Source organism: Filicampus tigris, chromosome 2 (assembly GCF_054856515.1).
Source record: "Filicampus tigris isolate MCC_2025a chromosome 2, RoL_Ftig_1.0, whole genome shotgun sequence".
In the NCBI taxonomy this organism is placed as follows: Eukaryota; Metazoa; Chordata; class Actinopteri; order Syngnathiformes; family Syngnathidae; genus Filicampus; species Filicampus tigris.
Window position 1 is genome coordinate 39,493,280 of NC_141218.1, and position 23,298 is coordinate 39,516,577.

At 42.1% G+C, this 23,298-nt stretch overlaps 1 protein-coding gene and 1 pseudogene across 4 annotated transcripts in view; one reads left to right on the forward strand and one right to left on the reverse strand.

Moving 5' to 3' along the window:
- uvssa (UV-stimulated scaffold protein A) overlaps positions 1–23,298 on the reverse strand; it is a 160,479-nt gene that overhangs the window by 48,821 nt on the left and 88,360 nt on the right. For all 4 annotated transcript variants that reach the window (XM_086024187.1, XM_086024186.1, XM_086024185.1 and 1 more), the window contains one exon: positions 15,032–15,140. In XM_086024187.1, the coding sequence (XP_085880313.1) occupies positions 15,032–15,140 (109 nt within the window). The remainder of the gene's footprint in view (positions 1–15,031; positions 15,141–23,298) is intronic.
- Positions 2,078–4,492, forward strand: LOC147152413 (uncharacterized; annotated as a pseudogene).

Consider the following 23,298-nt stretch of genomic DNA (forward strand, 5'->3'; position numbering starts at 1 on the left):
TGTGAAGCGGCGTCAGAGTGAGGTAAGACCTCATTGAACACCGGGGGTGTCTTGAACGTGCACATCCGACGCCACAGTCGAGTGTGGCCGCATTGGAACGCACCATTTCGGCTGTTACGTTCCAAATTGGATGGCATATTGTAGGTCGAAAAACTAGGGCCATTCCTCATCCAAATAAATGTGCACATCTCCTCATTCCCACGTCAGTCTCTGTAAATATCCTGACTGGTGTTAAATGCCTAGCTCGTCCTAGCCGTGATCAGCAAAGAAGCAGTGTTTTTTTTTTTTTTTAAGCAGTGTGCGCTCGTCCCAGCATAAATCTATGTAGCTGTGCTCACTTCCACATTTCCTCAATCTCGTATAAATCAGCCACAGAGAGGTTAATCCTTTTGATATGTTGTTGTGGGCATTAGTAGGGATGTCCACGTAAATTTTGATGCCAATTGATCACCGTTTTTGGACGTTATAAGCAATGAAAGTACAATGATTTCCAATGGAGAGTTTGTCATCGGTCCCTCCAGTGACTCCGACCAAACAAGGATAGAATGAAAGGGGGCGCGGCCATTTTCCTCATTAACAAGAGGCGTTATTCATGGAGTCGTTTATTTCATAATTTCTCCCAAATTTATTGATAAAATAGAAAATGACAACTCTTTTCGTTTTCCTGATCAAAAAATATATAAAATGAACGTGTTAGTGAAAACATGGCCATCTTGGCCCAACCATCCCTTTAAGGCTCAAAATGTTTGTTTTTTTGCTGTCCCCATCCAGTTTTTTCTCTTGCGATCCAATGACAGCCTTATTTTATTCATATTATTATTTTTTTATTTGAATACAAAATAAGTGCAAAAAATGTGGTGTCACTGAGTAACGTGGTGACAATTTTTACTCTGAAAATTCACTAGAATGCATGATATTAAGTGTAAAGTAAAAAAAATTAAAAAATTGTCCTTCCGACCTCTACAAGCACCCTCTCGAGCGGCTACACCCGTGAGGACCATCAGCCTAGCGCAGGCAATAGCGAGCTATCTCAGTATAAACCATCTACCTGTGCCCAAACCAACAAAATTTAATGGCGATCCTGTCAAGTATGTTGACTGGAAGACAACTTTCATGGCACTTATTGACCAGAAACCCATACCTACGGCCGAGAAAATGTTTTACCTGAAAACCTATATCTCTGGAGAGGCTCTGAGTGCAGTGGAAGAGTTCTTCTACAGGATGTCAGAGAGTGTGTACCAGGGAGCCTTTAAGGTCCTCACTCATGGCATTGGCAAAATGCCCAACCTTTGCATCAAAGAGCTTAGAAAACAAACGGGCCTTCATCCATGTGAACAACCTTTGCTTGATGCTTGAGAACGGGACATTCAGCAAAAATTGTCAAAGGCAACACATCTGCAGTATCTGTCATGGGCAACATCCCACATGCCTGCATGAAGAGAGGAAGCAAGGAACGGTGGGTGAGATGAAGAACAATTCATCTCCTGCAGACAAAGCTCCATGTCAGAAATTCCACGAGGTGCACTCTCATTCATTAATACAGTAATTTCCTGCCACCTCCATGAGAGTCCCGGTCCGGGTGTCCTCATCACTAAAGCCTCAGAAAGAAGTTCTAACCTACGCTATACTTGACTGGCAGACTGACGCAACTTTTATTCTAGAAGAGCTACTCGAGAACCTGAATGTAGAGTCACCCCAACCAACAACACTAAAACTTAGTACCATTATTGCTATTGACACTGTTCTACCAAGCAAATGTGTCAGTGGGCTGCAAGTACGAGCACCACTTTCCGTAAAACCTGTCCAAATAAACAAGGCCTTCACCTGTAGCTTTATTCCAATGGATAAGACATATATCCCCACAAAGACGACAGCCCAAGGGTGGTCTCACTTATAGCATCTGACAAATCAGATACAGACACTCCAAAATTGTGAGGTAGGACTGCTGATTGGATCAAACTATCCAGCAGCACTGGCGCCATTGTCCGGCGGCACTGGCCCCACTGGCGGAGGAGACAAACCGTTTGCTCAGCAGACCGAGCTTGGTTGGAGCATTATAGGTCCAGCCAATCAGCATATGGACAGGCAAGGAAGTCAGAGCTTTGTCCACAGAGTTGCAGTAAAATAAATCCCAACCCCACCAGTCATGGACATACTGAAAGCCCTTGAGCTAGACTTCCAGTGGGAGAACATGCAAGGAGAAGTATGTGTCTCAAGAAGATGTTAACTTCATACAGTTCCTCAGCAAAAATATTATACAGAAAGATAGACACTTGGAGATGCCTCTATCTTTCAAGAATGGTGCTCCACCATCTCCTCCAAACAACAAGAGGCTTGCCACCATCCGCTGCAGTGTCCGAAGAGGAAGGTACAATCCAACATCCACTACTATAACCACTATAAAACCTTCATGAAAGAAATGATCAGTCGAGGTGATGCAGAGTTAACATCTACACCATCGGAGAGAGAGACTGTTCGGTACCTTCCCCATCACGGGATCTACCCCCCCCCCCCAAAAAAAAAACCAGGCAAGCTTAGAGTTGTCTTTGACTGTTCAGCCAAATTCTGGGGTTTCTCTCTGAACGATACTCTAATGGTTGGACCTGATTTAATCAATCCCCTCATCGGAGTCCTCTGTTGATTTAGAAAGAAGGAAGAGCCATCATCTGTGACATTGAATGAATGTTCTACCAATTCCTTGTCCCCCCTGAATCCAGAAATTATCTAAGGTTCTCAATGTGGGAGGGTGGAGGCTTGGAGAAGGAACCTTAGGAGTATCGGAAGACTGTCCACATTTTTGGAGCCTCCTCGTCCCCTGGTTGCGCTAACTACAGACTCAAATACCTGGCACAGCAGCACGAAAGTGACTTCCCATCAACATCAGCTCTAGTTCAGAAAAACTTCTATGTTGACAACGGGTGGACCAGTGTCACGTCAGTCAAAGAGGCAAAGAAACTAATCCCTCGACACACAGAAGTTGTGTGCCAGAGGAGGACTTCAGTTGCACAAGTTCAATTCCAACAAGAAGGAAGTCCTCGACTGTGTAGAACCATCAGAAAGATCAACATCTGCTGAACCTCTCGACCTGAAACTAGAAGAAACCCAAATAGAACGAGCGCTGGGTCTCCAGTGGTTGATAGACGATGACATGGTCAGCTTGAACATCAGTTTGAAGGACCAGCTCTTGACCCGTAGAGGTATCCTGTCAGTCGTCGCCTCTCTATATGACTCACTGGGATTTGTTGCACCATTCACCCTCAGTAGAAAATGCATCCTGCAAGAGTTATGCTGCCGAGGAACTGGATGGGATGACCCATTCTCAAATGACTTGAGACCATGGTGGGATGAGCGGAAACTCAGTCTCGAGAAGCGACAGGAAGTAGTAATCCAGCGATGCTATCACCCACCAAATTTAGCACCATCATTAGAACAGAACTGCATTACTTTGCCAATGTTGCATTTGCAAAGGCTACGGTGCCTGTTCATATCTTAGGTTAAAAAATGACAAAGACGAAGTCCACACGTGTCTAGTGATGGCCAAAGCAAGAGTAGCTCCGACAAAGGTTATAAGTATCCCAAGGTTAGAGCTCTCAGCAGCTGTAGTAGCAACCAAACTAAGTGTCTAGTTAAACCGCGAGCTTGAAATGAAGGTCGATGGAGAATTCTTCTGGACAGATTCGTAAATTGTATTAGGATACATTAACAACGAGGCACGTAGATTTCACGTCTTAGTAGCAAACCGTGTCCAGTTGATCAGAGAAAATACAGATCCCACCCAGTGGCACTACGTCGATACAGCAGACAACCCAGCGGATCACGCCTCCAGAGGCCTCCAGGTAACACAAATCATCGAATTGGCTCCAAGGACCCACAATTCTCAAAGAACAAGAAGTGTATCGTGAACGTAACCTTACGACAGAGCTGCTTGTTGACGACCCTGAAGTTAAGGTAGTTCTAGCATGTGTTACCAAGTCCAACGACAGCGAAGATCTCCTCGACCATCTAAGTCAGATCTCTTCATGGACGAAACTCTTGATAGTAGTCCCAATAATCAAGAGACTAGGATTCAAAGAACTGCACACAGAGCTAGTGACCGTGGCAGAACGAGAAAGAGCTGCTGAAATTCTCCAGAAGCTCGTCCAACAGAAAGCCTTCTCCGAGGAACTGAAAATGATCCAGAGAAGAGAGTGCCTACCAAGTTCAAGCTCCCTTTTTTGTCTTGAACTACTCTGTGTTGGTGGAAGGCTAAAGTCAACACTCAATCCAGAACTAAAACACCCCATCATCCTTCCAAAACAGCTATGTCACCAAGCTGATTCTAGTCCACTGTCACGCCAAGATCTGTCATCAAAGGACAAAGCCAAACCCAGATGGAACTCAGGGCAAATGGGTTCTGGGCTATTGGTGGGAGCAGACTAGTGGCCAAGCTCATTCACAACTGTGTGCAATGCAGGAAACTAAGGCGACCTACCAAAGAACAGCTAATGGCTGAACTCCCTGAAGAGAGAATGGAAGCCTCGGGCAATATACCTCAGTTACACCTGCATAAATGTCACATTTGTACTGACAACCAGACAAAATGCGAACAATTTCTTGCTCTTTCTAATAATGAAAAGTTACGGTTAAACAAATTTTCTGTAAACGTCTAATTTTTGGGGCCTAATGAAAAGTAATATCCCCCCTTGAATGCCTGTGAATATTTTCATTCAACTGGGTCATTGAATTGATCGCAAATTGAATGTTCTTGAATATACAGTAATCCCATAACAATGTGTTTGAACATTCAGGTTTTGCTTTCAAATGCTGGATAAAAATACAACCACTAATGCTAAAAGGCATGCGATTGCCTGTTGTTATCCTGTATACCTACATGGACCTTGTATATCACTTTCATTCAGTCTTAATGGTGAAAAAAAAAGCATCAATTTGCTGTTTTTTTTTTTTTTTCTGATGTTGTCAAGATACATATAAATCACTGGCAGAAAATGTGTGTGTGCGCGTGCGTGCATGTTACCAGAACATTAAAGTGAGGAAACGAAAAGCAGGAAAAAAACAGACAGGAGAACGTTGAGAGAGTTATTGATTTTCTAGGGAAAAGTAGGGCCTGTAATTAACATGTTAATTTGAAAAAGAAGGAGATTGTGTCCTGACAAGCAGGAATAAAAGGACTGATAAGCAATCCAACAGAACAGGACAGAAGAAAATATAAAAGCAAGAGGGGTTATCAATATTTTTCCTTAATTTGTAATCTCTCTCTATACAACCCCTGCGTTTCTGGGTGTTGTTGAAAAAAGGCTTGAGGAACATTGTCCTTTACTGTTCGATTATTTTCTCACACAGTTGCTCACAAAGCGGTGCACCTCACCCTATCTTTGTTTTGAATGACTGAGCAATTCAGGGAAGCTGTTTTATAACCAATCATGGCACCCACCAGCTCCCAATTAGCCTGTTCACCTGTTAGATGTTCCAAACAGGTGTTTGATGAGCAATGCTCAACTTTCTCAGTCTTTTTTGCCACGTGACAACGCTTTTCTGGAACGTGTTTCAGCCATAAATTTTGAGTTCATGATTAGTTTCTAAAAACAAAGTTTATCAGTTTGCACATTAAATAGCTTGTCTTTGTAAGTGTATTCAATTAAATATAGGTTGAACATGACTACAAATTATTGTATTATTGTATTCTGGTTTTTTTTACACAATGTTCCATATACAGGAAGTCCTCGAATTACTCTGTACATATATATATATATATATATATATATATATATATATATATATATATATATACATATACATATATACATATGCATATATATATATATATGCATATATGTGCATATATATATGTATATATATGCATATATGTGCATATATATATGTATATATATGCATATATGTGCATATATATATGTATATATATGCATATATGTGCATATATATATGTATATATATGCATATATGTGCATATATATATGTATATATATGCATATATGTGCATATATATATATATATATATATATCACGCATCTTGTTCCTCACGTCTCTCTGCCTCTGTAAACAAGCCAAGCACCAAGAGAGAGAATTGGTGCTCTCCCCCGCCCACACGCACACATAGTAGGGGGCGGGGACACTAAGTTTGGGGAAGAAAAAGAGATGTCGAAGCTCCCACGAAAAACAACGTCACCGTTTGGCAGTATTTTGATGCAGCAGATGACAACAAGGTTGTCTGTAGGCTTCGTAAGCATAAACTCGCTTACAACCACTCTCCCGGAGCGATGAGAAACCACATGTTGCGTAGCAAAAATAGCACGTTAGCTCGCCCCCAGTCGCGCTCAGCTCCTCGGGCCAGCCAGCAAGCGTGGGCAGCGGCGATGGCGACTCTGGGCGGGGCGGGGCGGGCCCTTCCCACAGATCTCCACAGCTGCAGCGGCCGCTGGGAAACCGCAGTGGCAGCGGTCGCCCTTCGCGAGGTCGGTAATCCAGGCCAGCCCGGCCGGTTCATTCGGCTGGCGCAGCCTCGATGCGGCTCATGACTCAAAGTCAGAATTGGCTAAATATGTCTAATTGCAATATTGAGGCAACAAGGCAACACACAAATGCACATATATAGCTAATATTTAGCTTATATCATGCGTAGCAGCAGCTACTGTACATACAGATAAATCAGGTACCATATGATTACATAAATCTCAAGTGTTGCTTTAGCAGTATGCTTGGGGTCATTGTCCTGCTGCAAGGTGAACCTCCATCCTAGTCTCAAATCACTGACAGACTGATACAGGTTTTGCTCAAGAATATACCTGTATTTAGCACCATCCATCTTTCCCTCGACTCGGACCACTTTCCCAGTCCCTGCTGCTGAAAAACATCCCCACAGCATGATGCTGCCACCACCATGTTTCACTGTGGGGATGGTGTTCTTGATGTGTTGGGTGTGCGCCAGACATAGCATTTTCGTTGATGGCCAAAAAGTTCAATTTTAGTCTCATCTGACCAGAGCACCTTCCTCTATCATTGTGAGTCTCCCACGTGCCTTTGTGCAAAGTCAAAATGTGCCTTCTTAAATTTAGCTGAAAGTAAAGGCTTTCATGGCCACCCTTCCATAAAGTCCGGCTCTGTGGAGTGTAGGCTGATTGTGGTCCTAGGGACAGATACTCCAGCCTGTGCCGTGGAACTCTGCAGCTCCTCCAGGGTTACATTTGGTCTCTGGACTGCCTCTCTGATTAATGCTATGCCCAGTCTAGGAGTTTTGGTGGGCGGCCCTCTCTTGGCAGGTTTGTTGTGGTGCCATGTTCTTTCCATTTGATGATGATGGCTTTGATGGTGCTCCTGGGGATCATCAAAGATTTGGACATTTTTTTAGAACCCAACCCAGACTTGTACTTCTCAACAACTTTGTCTCAGACTTGTTTGGAGAGTTCTTTGGTCTTCATAGTGGTGTTTGGGAGACACATTTTAAAAAATGGCATGACTAAGCATTGTATGTATTTTTGTCCAGCCCACTTTTGGCCCTCGTGCGTGTGATGGCACGAGCGACAACTGGTGTTATAGGGATTGTGGTATTGCCCCCACGGCCAGGACCCCCGCCCCCTCTTGTAATGGTATGCCTCAGTTGCAGGTGGGAGGCGCGGGTTACATGACGTGACAATGAGGACATAAAAACACGCTTGAGCGCACGTTGCTGTCTTACATGTTGCGATGACAGTTTCCCACACGGAGACGGATGCACCACGCAGCTGGTTGCTACAAAGTAAGCATAAGCATAAGCTACTCACCCACGTTCCCCCTTCCAGATCGTTTTCGCGATAAAGTTAAATGCATTAAATGCAAAACAACTTGTCTCCACGAGTATATTGCTGACTCAACTCAACTGACGTTGGCACATCAAGGTGGAGTTCATGCACTTCTTCTGGCGTTCACTAATTCCGGAAATACGACATAGCAAACTTGCTGTGTACAGGAGTTTGCTGGTATGCTTTTATTTTGAAGGCCGGGAAGGAGAGGAGGTGGAAAATAAATAAGTAACTTGTTGACTGCCATTTCTGGCGGTCTGTTGAACCCAAATAATTATACAATACGAAAAAAAAAAAAAAACGGGGGCTCGCAATGGAAGTAAGCACGTGCAGTTTGGTAAGTAGTAAAGTACTGTAACGCGCTGAGTTATCTTTGTCGTGGTTGAATTCGTGTTTTGCAGTTATGTTGTTTCCGAGCCTGTTGAATGCGTCGCGCGACTTGCTGGATGGGAGGGGGTGCGGGCGAGAGAGGAGGAGCGGAGGACGAAGCAGAGAGAGTGTGTGACTGGGTGGATTGAATGGTTGTTGTACTTGTGTTGGCGTTGACTACAGCCCACAGTAGCCGGTTGAATTAATAAAAATGCGTTCATTGGACTACGATTGGTGGCGTATCATTGGGAGACGCTACAGTACTATGTGGCACATTTTGAAGCGTGTTTGAAGCGTTTCCACACCGGGTTTGAATAGTAAATTAGCCAGCTAATGATCCTTAAAAAGCCTCTGCCATTAGCGTCTCTCCCGCAGCGACGTCAATCTTTTTTTTTTTTTTTTTTCGTCGGGGGGCGGAACGGGGCGGGGGCCGACCATGTTTATGAATATGGCCGGGGGGTCGCGGCCGGAAGGGTACCCAGGTCAAGGATGGAGGGTTGCGGCCGGACAGACAAAAAATGGTCAAGTGCTCAGCTCTGTCGTCACTGCTTTTTACATTTCCCCCCGATGCTAATGCTAGCACGGCGCCCTCTCTTCCGGCGAAGGTCATTAACAAACAACAGCGAGTCCAACCTAATGGTGTTCATATAGTAGTGGGAGACTTTAGACCCCAAGTTCCCCAGGCATTACAGTGACACTGCCTTCAGGTCAGGCGATAGAACTCTGTACAGTTCAGCTCGTGCTGACTTGAAGCTATTTTAGCGAGCCAAAGCGGACCACAAGAGGAGGTTAGAGTCCCACCTCACCAACAACAGACCACGGGAGGTGTGGCAGGGCCTACAGAGCATCACCAACTACGAAGGCTGTGATGTAACACCAGGAGACCAACGCGTGTCGCTGGTGGAGGCGTTGCACAGCTTTTTTACCCACTTTGACACTCCTCCACCTGGTGCCTCCGCAGAGCTCGGAATATCATCAAGGACAGCACACACCCTGGTTCACAGCTCTTTGACCTGTTGCCCTCTGGCTGGCGCTACAGGTGCATCAAAGTAAGGACAAACAGAATGAAAAACAGTTTCTTCCCAAGAGCCATCTCCATGCTGAACTTTCACACACAACTACCTTTGCCATCAACAACATTGTAGAATGTGCAATATGTTTCACCTGCAACATAGTGCACAGATTTACTGTGCAATGCATTTCACTCTGTGCACTTTATCTTCTACTTAAACTCTCCAGTGGAATATGCAGTACTTTACCTTCCTGGTCAATACTCACTTATAATCTGTGTGTGCTGTTACACAATGAAAGTTGTTGTATTTGTTCAATTGTCTGTGAGTCTTTGGTGCCATCAAGGGGACTTTGCAGGTAACTGCAGCTAATGTGCCTTTTTTTTAGGAGAGAGACGAAACTTGAAGCATCTATTGAGTTAATGCAACAAGAGAGAGATGTAGCTTCAGCCTTAGCAAAAGCTGAGGTTTTAGATGCAGCAGCCGCCTCTCAATTAAATGTACGGAGTAATCTATCCCCTTCTGAAACAGCAGACCGCACAAAGCAGTATGTCCTCACCCAAGCCACATTTGTAAAAAACTCTTCAGAGCCACCACAACAGTGAGACTCCAACACCATGTGGTCAAAACATAGTGTGAAAGTCGACAACCCAGCAAAATAACTTCATTCATCCTGCCAAACCTGACAATACCAGTTGATCCCACCAGTTGTCAGCATCTTCCCATCATAATGCTGCATCTTCTTACGAAGATCTCAGAGACAATAATGGCAGCAATGTAAGTGACTCTATTAGGTATTTTGTTCGTAGAGAAAGTGGCAACATGACTGCTCCAATTTAATGATAAGCCTCAAAGTTTCAGAGCATGGAAACGCTCATTCAATAAAGCTATCAAAGGACTAGACTTAACAGCAGGTGAGGAGATGGACTTGGTGTTAAAGTGGCTAGGTAAAGAATCTGGTGAGCATGCTGAGCAAATCAAAGCCATATACATAAACAATCCACGCTGGTCTAACAATGATTTGGGATAGGCTAGAGCATTGTTGTGGCTCAGATGAAACAATTGAGGACACTCCATTCAAAACGATGAACACGTTCTCTAAAATCTCAAACAAAGACTATGTTAAGATAAGAAATCCTTAGTGGTTTGCTGATGGAAATGCTGTGTGCTAAAGATGAAGGAAATCTTCCCGGCCTCTCATTCCTGGCTACAGCCAGGGGGAGTCAATCCCCTTGTTCAGAAACTCCCGTTTAATTTACAGGAAAAGTGGATAACACTTGGGGTCAACTACAAAACCAAACAGTGTCTCTTACCCACCATTTAAAGTTTTTGTAGACTTTGTGACACATGAGTCAAATGCTAGAAATGACCCTAACTTTCAGTTCTTTTCTCCTTCTGATTTGCTTGCCAAGTCAGAAAAAACACCCTGGAAATCACACAAAGAGAAATAAATAAATAAACCGAAGTAGTTCCCGACTCAGACACAGACACGCAAGCAAACACAAAAAGGAAAATTGACAATAATAAACTTTGTCCTTTACACAAAAAGGACCATCCGCTAAGCAAATGTAGAACATTTCGGGCGAAACCACTTGATGAGAGAAAAACATTCCTGAAAGAGAACCACATCTGCTACAAATGCTGTATCTCTTCCAAACATATGGCTTAACTGTAAGGTACAAGTACAATGTTCTGAGTGTAACAGTCAAAAACACTGTGCCGCTCTACACCCAAGCCCAGCACCATGGCAGAAATTACTTCCCACCCTCTATTCAAGACAAAGCTTTTCTGAAAGTGATGGAGGAAGGCCTAAAAAAGGACAAAGACAGCAATTGGACTGCTCCATTGCCGTTCAAGTCATCACGTCCAATACTGCTAAGCAACCAATCACAAGCACTACCCGCCTTATGTCACTGCTTCGTAACTTTGAAAGGAAAGAAAAAATGAAGGAACACTTCATTAGCTTTATGGGCAAAATATTCAAAAATCGACATGCAGAAATTGCTCCTCTTGTAAAACACGCGGAGGAGTTGGTATTTGCCACTGTTTGGCATCTACTAACCGAAAAAACCCAAGCAGATTAGAGTAGTATTCGACAGCAGCGCCAAGCATTAAGGTGTGTGATTAAACGACATGTTGTTAACTGGACCAGACCTTAACAACCCACTGCTTGGAGTCCTAATTCGCTTCAGAATGGAAAGTTGCATTTAAAGTAGACATTGAACAAATGCTCTACTGCTTCAGAGTTCGAGAGGAAGACAGGAATTACTTAAGTTTTTTGTGGTTCTGTGGCAACGATATTTCTAAAGACATTACAGAATACAGAATGACCGTTCATATCTTTGGGAATGCCCCATCTCCAGCAGTCGCCATCTACGGCTTACACCAGTCTGTCTTACAGTGTAAGCCAGTGTGCGATGCAGATGTTAAGCAATTCATCACACGTGACCTTTACGTGGACGATGGGCTCAAATCCCTGCCCACTGTGGAAAAGGCTGTGTCACTTTTACAAAGAACTCATGACACTTATGGCACTTATGACCTTTTTGATCCCAACACTGATGCAGAAGTCAGACCTCAAGTGTCCACACTTAAAACCACAGCCCGCTCTAAACAACTCGGCTCTCACAGGTTTTCAAAGTTTTCCACTTGGAAATCTCTTATTCGTGCACTTGCTCTTCTCCTGCACATCAGTCACAAGTTCAGCTCATCCTCACGCGAGCCTAAACAGTGACGTGGCTGGCACTACTGTGAAACAGGACCCACTCTAGTTGAGCTTAATCAAGCCCAAAACGTTGTCATCCAAGCAGTGCAATAGGACATGTATACTGAAGAGATAAAGTGCAGTCAAAGACGAGACGAACTCCCTAAAACCAGGACTTTAAAGAACTTGGACCCCTTCTTAGACACAAATGGACTCCTCCAAGTAGGCGGTCGCATCACTAACTCATGTATCAATGGAAACGAAAAGAACCCCATCATCATTCCTGGTCACCATCATATTTCAACGCTTCTCACTAGACACTACCATGAACAAACCCATGACCAAGGTCGTTTGTTCACAGAAGGAGAGGTTCGAGCTGCTGGATGGTGGATTGTAGGAGTCAAAAGAAAGGTTAGCACAATCATCTACCATTGCGTAACTTGCGTAACGACTTAGAGCTCCTCTAAGTACGCAGAAAATGTCAAACCTTCCTCCAGAGCGTCTCTCAACAGACCCTCCATTCACAAACGTGGGCTTAGACATGTTTGGCCCATGGTTTGTTTCTTGGGCAAGAAGCCGCTGGTTGTATTGCACAAGTCCCAGTGCCCACAGACCGCAATCGAAATGATTATTTTGTCCGACATTGTTTGTCCACTTATTACCTGGCGTTATGTGACGTGTATGTGACGGAGTAGCACAATTATGGAAGTCGTTTGGCTCCTGTTTTTTTTTTTTTTTTTTTTTAATATTAATAACAGTAAGAGTACTTACTATTCAGTGAATTCCATAACACAGTATGGACAATCTGCAACAGCTGGCAGCACTACAATATGGCTTCAATTCACCACCACACCGACTGTGTTGCTGTTCTTGTCTCCAAAACATGCGTATTGCATGGGTTAAAGTTTTCGTACATGTGCACACATTTTCCCATCAAGTTTTTTTTTTTTTCGGGGGGAGGTCACATTCTTTGCGCAGGAAGTTGTGTACACATCTTTCAGGCCCTGTTTTGTGCGTACGCAGCATTGGCAAGTGAGGCCCTTGAGCTTTATTCAACTACAGACATTTGCCACTTATTAACTAGAAAATGCTAATTCCTTCATTCTTTTAAGTGATGCTTTCTTTGTTCAAAGCCAATGCGTTTACAAGTTGTTTTTTATGTACATGCTGGTGGACAGGCTGCAGGTCATGGACTCCTTTTTCAATGCTTGCTGCTGTTGCTGAAGTCTTGATTAGGTCTCGTGTGGCGTCATGCATGATAGCAGTTCAACTCAGATTTTTTTTCGTGATATTTTGGTGCATTTTTCTCAGATAAATGTGGTCAAATTCTGAATTGTACAACCTTTAGTGCACTGTTCTACTATACCTTTAGAGTTTATAAGCACATTGATGTTTTTAAGGGTACAGCCAGAGATTTGAAATGATCAGTAAGTCGTTGGCATCAGGCCAAATCCTCATATGTCAAATTTCGGTGAATTTCACTTTTTTTTCAAAAATGTATACTATTGTTCAGTGGGTGTTATTTTTACATATCACTGACTAGGGCTATTCGACTTTGCCTAAGAAAATCCTGATTATTTTCTCTCAAACCCAATTTTATGATTACGATTTCTTTTTTAAATAAAAAATAATAAAAAATTAAGTATTTTGAATGTCTTTTATTTAAACTTAATTATTTCTTTGAACTCAAAATGCCAGTCCATTTAACTTAATACACACAGAACAATTGGGATTAACAGCATTTTACCGACACAATAGATTTCAGATCTGCTCTTAATCAAACCAATAATGAAAGAAGAAAGTGCATATACCATCTGAAACGAAATCATCAACATGAGAGAAGGTAGACAGTCAAGTATGTAAACCAAACAGTCTGTCAGCAAGTCATTTTGCCGACCGGCTAGTGACCAGCCTTTCAATTTTCTCCCTGGTCTTACTTAACCCATTATGCCCAGGAGCGCATAACCGCATTTCTATCACTAGAGCCGGGAGCGATGTTGCGTCATTCTATCTTTCATGCCGGCACAGCGGTGCATCAGAATATACATGTGACGGTGTCGTGAGACCGCGGAGGATGTCGTGCAATTTTTTCGAGCCGTAGGTAGGCTAATGGTGGATGCCGTCGATCGCCGGGAGCTCTGATTTAAGTAAATAAAGTAACGGCAGTGCTATATAGACGACGCACACGACCAGTGGAACCAGTCGAACGTGATATTATATGGTTTGTAGACAATGACGATATTGACGTCTTTGTAACAGAATAGAGGATGGTAATCACCACTCGATTTTTCTTAAATTAAAATAGTGCTTCTCTTGCACTGATACATTATTTTTAAATCTTCGATTGAAACAGTAAATAATAAATGATGCCTATGTGAAAGCCACGTCTAAGCTCTTTAATTCTTTTGGAATTATGTTTCTGTCTGCTATAGGGGCTGAGATATTAATTATTTTGTAAGTGTTGAATTTCTGTGAAAACCTCAGGTTTTCAAGGGTAATTCCAAAAGCAACCTTAGGTTTCGGCGAGCTGTTGAGCCAGGCGCCTTAGGCCTTAATGGGTTAAACATAAATCAATGATTAGTGCAAAACTGACACTCAATAATACAATGCACTGTCAAGCTTAAGTACGGATGCATATAGTCCGGCTGGACCAGAGGTCCGTTGTAGAGGAGAAAAAAAAGGGATGACTTTCAGACGTTGAGTTACTTGCTCACGGGTTGTATTGTACATGCGGGGCACACACTACACCACGCATCTATTTTAATTTATTAACTAAACGCTCACTTGAGCAACGCTCCTGAGCAAATAGCAGAATCGCCTGTAGCCATGGATGTTGTCGTTGTTTCGGGCTGCGCGCTCGTGGGAGGAAGCGGAAATGCAGAGGAAACTACGGTGGCTTAGATACACCAAAAATAACAAAATCGAACGTGCCGATTTGAACATTTTTAACATCGTTTTATCCAGAAAATTTGGTTACGGTTCAAAATCACTTAATTGGGCAGCCCTATTACTGACCAATCTAAATTGTTGAAAATGGCTTGTTCTCTTTCACGATTCTATGCAAATGGTTAAACGAACTTGCCATTTTGGCCGGCTGCCAACAACATGCAAAATGAATACATGGATTATGTGTGTTTAACGTGTATTAAACTAACCATCTTCCACTTGTCGATGCCCAGAGGTATCTGACTCGTATCCTTCTTTTTCTGGTACCTCAATGAAATCATTGTCATCATCGTCATCATCCTCTTCAACTGATGAGGTCTTAATGTCAGAAGAAAATGTGTTTAGAACATTTATGGCAATTAGTTAATGGAAAGCAACAGACATTCTCATGATGTAAAGCCATTTTCACACCGCACGCGTTCAGTGTGAAAGAGCAAAATTACCAGTTGTCAGTGTGCCCATATTTGGAAGTGCTGATGTAGCTGTAGCGATTACCGACAGTTTTGAGAATTTGCCATTGCCATTAATACAAGATGATTTTTTTTTTTTTTGGTCTTCTTCCAAGAGGACCGGGGAAATCTGTTATCTCCAAGTTGGGGGGAAGAGCACGCCATCGGCGAATGCAAACATTACAGGGATATGTGACCACAAAAAACAACACTCAAAGAAAGACTTTTACAGAGCTGGCATCACGAGACTGTCCTCTTTATGTTCACAAACAACAGAACGATGAAAAATGAAATTTCATGCACAGCGGTGCCTCGTTTATCGGCGGGGTTACGTTAAAAAAATAACCCGTGATAAGTGAAATCAGCGAAGTAGGAATTATTGCAATTATTATACTGTGTTTTAAGGCTGTAAACATCACCATTAACATTTCTTCCTTGTTTAAACCTGCTCAAAGTTCAAACCTTAGTAAGAAAAATAAGTTTAATTTATTATTATTATTGTTACTACTATTATTATTGTTATTATCGTTGTTCTTGTACGAATTATTAATATTTTTAAATGTTATCTTATAAAAAAACACAAATATCAAAACCTTTTTAACCCTCCTGTTATATTGTGGGTCTGTTTAGAGCATCAAGGGAGGGAAAAAAATGATTTAACTTTGTCTGCTATCCGTTTTTTTAATTTTCTTTTTTAACGTTAAAAACATGATGTGATATTTTTTGATGATTAAACATTAGACCAGGTCACACTGACCCATTGTTAATAAATGATCAAAACAGTTAACATACAAAAAGTTGCCGGCTCAAACATCTGTTTTAATGAAATAAGTCAACATTTTCATACAACTCATGATGACAAATTTTTGAACGAATTCATTTAATTTTAAGGAACAACACAAAGAAATTATCAATTTTTATTCGCGCGTATCTCACGCTTCCTCTTCCCTCTGTCCTGACGCGGCTCTGCTTTGTTTTTTTCCACTCTCCTTTTTTCTCTCTTGGTGGAGAAGATGAGAAGAAACTGACATGCCATCTTCAATTAGACTTGAAAACTGAAAGAACAAACATGAAAGGGTCCCAGGTCTTGCATAGCTCGCTGAAGTTCTATTCTCACCATGGTTGCCAAGCAATCATCCTCCTATATTTATTGACACTCGTGTCCTCTTCGACCTCACTAAATTAAATTTAGTAAGCATTCTTTGAGAGACATGGCACAGAGAAAAGTATTAAAATTGGTCTACAGTACAATGCGGGGTTTGTATGCTGTAAAAAAAATTATGCTGAATTTCACTGTAAAAAATACAGGCAGCCAATTACGACACAATGCAGGTTTGTACGCAGTAAAAAAACAGCATACAAAATAGCACTGTAAAAAAATCAGAGAATTTATATATATATATATATATATATATATATATATGAATGACAGTCCCAATGGTGCATTTTAAGGGCATAAAAGAAAAACGTACAGAATCGAAGCAGTATGAATGTGTATATGTACAGTATATGTTGCAGCTGGCTGTGTATGCTATAAGTCAGGGGTAGGGAACTTCAGTTCCTCGAGAGCCATATCCTGCCTGTTTTGGATTTCTCCCTACTACAACACACCTGATTCAAATGATCAGCTCATCAGCATGCTAGGTAGACGTCTGAAACAATCCTGATCAGTTGAGTCAGGTGTGTTGTAGTAGGGAGAGTTCCAAAACAGGTAGGATATGGCTCTCGAGGAACTGAGTTCCCTACCCCTGCTATAAGATAAGATAAGATAACATGGCAAAGCTGTTGAATAATTCAACTTTAACATAAGTGCTCAAATTTAATAAAACAAGCAAAAAACCAAAAAGAACAATTAAGATTCATGCTCATGCTAGCCACATGAATCCGCTTTTCCAATAAATCTAAGGGTTACAAGTGATAATATTCGACAACATATCATATTACCTTCGGGGTTATTTTCAAAGTCACTTGTGCCTCCTGGTGGACAACAATCTCTTGCAATTGTGTGCATGTTCAGATTTCGTCATATTGTTTTCACTTTTCTTTTTGCAGGCTCTGGGTGGTCTTGGTGATAGCCACTGCTGTTCCCTGCCCTTGTTGTGATCACATGTCAGATTTTACTCCAAGTTGTTTTAAATTCATGATGTTCATGTTAAACATATTACATGTAAGCTCGCTATGTTTATGGGTTAGGGTTAGGGCTGACTTTGGGTGAAAGGCAGACAACACCTTGAACTGCGTACCAGCCAGTCGCAAGACACACACAGACACCGTCACTGAGCGGGAACTGATCCCATACCGCCCCCACACAACTCAGGCAAGTTTACCACTACGCCAACTGTGACCATGATAACAATTTTTGTGATTACAAATCCAATGAGTACTTTGAAATGCTTTTCAGATGTAGCATTGAATTGTCTATTTGAATAGAATGCCACGATTACAGTTTGGGACTATTTAAGATGTCTTAACTACAATATAAATTAATGAAATGTTAGTTTAATGTTGTATAGTTCTTGTTATGACAAATCCATCCATCCATTATCCAATCCGCTTATCCTCACAAGGGTCGGGGGCGTGCTGGAGCCTATTCCAGCTGTTTTTGGACAGCAGGCGGGGTACACCCAGAACTAGTTGCTAGCAAATCGCAGGGCACACAGAGACAAACAAACATCCGCACTCACAATCACACCTAGGGGCAATTTAGAGTGTCCAATTAACCTATAATGCATGTTTTTGGAATGTCGGAGGAAACCGCAGTACCCGGAGAAAATCCACGCAGGCACAGGGAGAACATGCAAATTCCACACAGGAAGGCCCATGACCTCTGCACTTTGAGGTGGAGGTGCCAGTCGCCCGCTGATATGTCAAACATAGAATAAAAATGTTGTTTCATATTTTTTTTAATTTTAACTGTTAACTGATGATGTTTTTTAAATTGAGTAAAGTAATCACACAAGTGAAATGAAACAAACTTTTTTTTATACAGTTGGTCATTGTTTATTTATAGTTAATCTAAAATACCAGCACTTTTTATTGATGTACATGAATTTGCATGGTGAAAACTACTCATCTACTTTGTCTGGTTCACCACGAAGACATGTTACGAGAGAGAGAGTATTTGCTTAAATATTTTGAAATGTGTACCGTAATTATTTTTTTTCAGAAACACAGCTGTAAACATTTTGTTTGATCGCCACAGGGTGTAAGTGTGACGTCCTGACTGGTGTGAAGCGCCATCGCTTGGGCCAGGCTACTTCAGTTGACCCTTCAGAGGAGGAACTCAAGAGACTGATGGAGAAATATTGCATTTGACTGTTGGTGTAAATAAAATGCAGTATTTTAGAAGATTTCTCGCTGTGTATGAGATTGTTGCTTGTTCCTGAAACAAAATGGCATCTTTAAATTTAGGTGCCAAGTAAATTTAGCTCAGTGGACTGGCGACTCCCCAATGTAACAAGCCACAACCTGTGTTTATTGCCAGAATTAAGATTTTTCTTGAAGAGCATCATTGCAATGGACACTGGGGAAAACTGAAGCCCCTCACCCCCAATTTTCCCAGTGTTTACAGTGTATGACAATTATGCCCCTTTATTATTGTACAACAATACTGCAAACATAAGCAAGCTACTCACCCACGTTCCCCCTTAGCCGTTACCTTCCAGATCGTTTTCGCAATAAAATTAAATGCATTAAATGCAAAACAACTTGTGTCCACCAGTATATTGCTGACTCAACTCAACTGACGTTGGCACATCAAGAGTTCATGCACTTCTTCTGGCGTTCACTACTTCCGGAAATACGACATAGCAAACTTGCTGTGTATAGGGGTTTGCTGGTATGCTTTTATTTTGAAGGCCGGGAAGGAGGGGAAGTGTGTAAAATAAATAATTAACTTGACTACGACTTCTGGCTGGCTGTTGACCCAAATAATTATACAATACGACAAATCCAGCCCCGGGCTCGCAATGCAAGTAAGCACACGCACGTTGGCTAAGTACTACTAGCGCATTTAAAGCGTGTCCACAGCAGGTTCATATTAGCCAGCAAATGATCTTTAAAAAGCCTCTGCCATTAGAGCATTTCTCCCGCGGCGACGTTGGATGCTTTTTTTTTTTTGGTTGGAGGGCGGAATGGGGCGGGGGCCGACAATGTTTATGAATATGGCCGGGGGGGTCGCGGCCGGAAGGGTACCCAAGTCAAGGGTGGAGGGTCGCGGCCGGACGGGCAAAAAATGGTCAAGTGCCCAGTTCTGATTACAACATTTGTAGAATTGATCAGATTGTGTAAAAATTGGTGCTTCAAATTGCGGTGAAAGGGTTAGGTTAACCTTACCAGTCCCATGTTTGACTGACTCAATAATTCACACCACCTCGTCCGAAGTTGTTCATTTTTATTTTGTTGTTTTATTTTATTTTAGCTTATTCATTTATCATTCTTTGCTACGCTGTTGGAATGTTTTGTAGGTCTCGAGGGCATAAACCCAATTAGCAATTTACAAAACAACTACAGTACCTAATGCGTGTTCGTTTTATCTTTCAAGAAGGTATCCAATGTAAATAAAGTCCCTCACAAGTCGATTGAATTTTCTCGTCTGTTTTCTTTTCCATCTCTGAAGTTCAGGAATCATACAATAATCAGATCTGGGCAGCTTTTCCATCCTCGCGAATGTTCTCAACCGTGACGCGCAACGGCAGAAAATGGGTGCGGTCTAACATGCAGCCCTCACATTTATACTGTCTTCAAAATGTAAACATAATGTGGGCTGGTCTCCTCCCTAGCTGGCCCTGTCTATACGGCTGAACCTCTCCAGCTGGTCCCATGGTCAGATCACGGCACGATGACTAACACTTTTAACGGATTTTGCAATGTCCGTAAATGTGTGATTGCCATATTGGCTTTTGGTTAACCTGTTGGCTAACACAGCCATAAAAAAGTTGACTTTTTGACATACCTCTTCCAATTCCCATGTAGGTTTAGAGAGTAAACGTGCACATCATAACAACTGTATTGTGTACTGTGTGGATGTCAATTATCAGTTATTAACCTATTAACCTCTAAGCTGCAAAACCGAACTCAAAAGTCTCCAAGTGTAGCATTAATCCTCCTAATTAATGACTGAATTGAAGAGGTTTTATATATATATATATATATATATATATATATATATATATATATATATATATATATATATGGTGTGATAAGTGTTTGCCCCCTTCCTGATTTTTTTTGCATGTCTGTCACACTTCAATGTTTCAGATCATCAAACAAATTTAAAAATTTGTGTTAGATAATATGCAGTTTAAAGTGAAAGTAAATTAAAGTTTTTATTATTAAAGGGAAAACAAAATCGAAACCTACATGGCCCTGTGTGAAAAAGTGTTTGGACCCTAAACCTTATTACTGATTGGGCCACCTTTAGCAGCAACAACAGCAATCAAGCATTTGCGATAACTTGCAATGAGTCTTTCACAGCTCTGTTGGGGAATTTTGGCCCTCTCATCTTTGCAGAATTGTTGTAATTCAGCCACATTGGAGAGTTTTTCGAGCATGAAATGCCTTTTTAAGGTCATGGCACAGCTTCTCAATAGGATTCAGATCAGGACTTTGACTCGGCCACTCCAAACCAAAGTCTTCATTTTGTTTTTCTTCAGCCATTTTGAGGTGGACTTGCTGGTGTGTTTTGTAAGGTCCTGCTGCAGAACCCAAGTTCGCTTCAGCTTGAGGTCACGAACAGAAGGCCTGACATTGTCCTTCAGGATTTTTTGGTAGAGTGTAGAATTCATAATTCCATTCATCACAGCAAGTCTTCCAGGACCTGAAGCAGAAAAACAGCCCCAGACCATTACACTACCACCACCATATTTTACTGTTGGTATGATGTTCTTTTTCTGAAATGCGGTGTGACTCTTACGCCAGATGAAAAGGGGACACACACCTTCCGAAAAGTTAAACTTTTGTCTCGTCAGTCCACAGAGTATTTTCCCAAAGGTTTTGGGAATCATTAAGATGCTTTTTTGGCAAAAGTGAGATGAGTCTTAATGTTTTTTTTGCTCAGCAGTGGTTTTCATCTTGGAACTCTGCCATGCACGCCATTTTTGCACAGTCTCTTTCTCACGGTGGAGTCATGAACACTGATCTTAACTGAGGCAAGTGAGGTCTCCAGTTCTTTGGATGTTGTTGTTGTGGGGTCTTTTATGACCTCTTGGATGAGTCGTCGCTGCACTCTTGGGGTCATTTTGGTCGGTCGGTCACTCCTGGGAAGCTTCACTGTTCCATGTTCTCGCCATTTGTGGATAATGGCTCTCACTGTGGTTCGGTAGAGTCCCAAAACTTCAGAAATGGCTTTATAACCTTTACCAGATTGATCAATCTCAATTACTTTCTTTGTCATTTGTTCCTGAATTTCTTTTGATTTAGGCATGATGTCTACCTTTTGAGGATCTTTTGGTCTACTTCACTTAGCCAGGCAGGTCCTATTTAAGTGAATTCTTGATTGAGAAAAGGTGTGACAGTCATCAAGCCTGGGTGTGGCGAGAGAAATAGAAACTCCCTCGTCGCCCATTGTAGAGTGTCTTCAATGACCGCTCCGCTTGTTTGACTGCGCTCCGCTTGACTCTACTGCTGGAAATGTAACTCTTTGTGCCTCTTCAGCCACCTTGTCTGACTGGGACCACTGACAAGTTACTCGCTGCTTATACAGAGAACTGTATTTTGACCGCAACCGAGTTACTGACTGCTCATCTGTCGAGTGCATGCACACGAAAAAGAAGCAACTGAACCCAATGAAAAAGTGCACACGCACGCATGTGGCGTACAAACTTCGAAAACCAAAGTGTGGCTTAGCTCTTGCAATAAGCAGTGGTGAGCATTCTAAGCAGTGGTGAGCATTCTATCAGACTGACGGACCGGGCCGTCAGTCCGTCACTGACAGACGCTTGTTTTGCTGACATATGCGAAATGACAGGACACCTTTTAAAAATGACAAACTGACGTAGGAGTGGGTGATATATATCGTCATCGATATCATCGTCAATCTTGCTTTCACGATGAGTAATTTTTAGTGCTGTCAGTCAATTAAATTATTTAATCGTAGTTAATCGCATTTTTCATAGTTAACTCGTAGTTAATCGCACATTTATTGGAAAAAAAACCTTGATTTTTCTGTCCCATTATTTTCTTGAATTACCCTTAACACGAATAAGAGGAGGCAGCACGGTGTTCGACTGGTTAGCACGTCCGCCTCACAGTTCAGAGGTCGTGGGTCAGATCCCAAATCAGGCCTCCCGGTGTGGCGTTTGCATGTTCTCCCCGTGCCTGCGTGGGTTTTCTCCGGGTACTCCAGTTTCCTCCCACATTCCAAAAACATGCATGGTAAGTTGATTGGACTCTCTAAATTGCCCCTAGGTGTGATTGTGAGTGCGGATGTTTGTCTTTGTGTGCCCTGCGATTGGCTGGCAACCAATTCAGGGTGTCCCCCGCCTACTGCCCGAAGACAGCTGGGATAGGCTCCAGCACACCCCGCGACCCTTGTGAGGATAAGCGGTATAGATAATGGATGGATGGATGGATGAATAAGAGGACTGATTTTCTTATGCAAATACTTTATTAAAGCGTCAACCAAACATATTATTTTCTAAGAATATGCTCCATGCAAGTCCATTAATTGAAACAAGGCATTCAGATAAATATTGCGTTTGTGGAATAAGAGTTAATCCACCTGTTTTTAGTCATCACTGGGGGCGTCCATTTTGTCATGTCTTTCGACTGAAAATGACATCACAGTTGCTCGGGGCTCAGATAACAGCCAATCACAGCTCACCTGTTTTCTGAAACTGAGCCATGATTGGTCGTTATTTGAGCCCTCAGGACATCTGTGATGTAATTTTCAGTCGACAGATGTGATAAAATGGCCGACCCCTGAGATGGCTAGATTTTGCTGCTTGACTCATATTCCACAAACACAATATTAATCAGAATGCCTTGTTTCAACTAGGCCTGTACATAACATATTCTTGAAAAGAAAA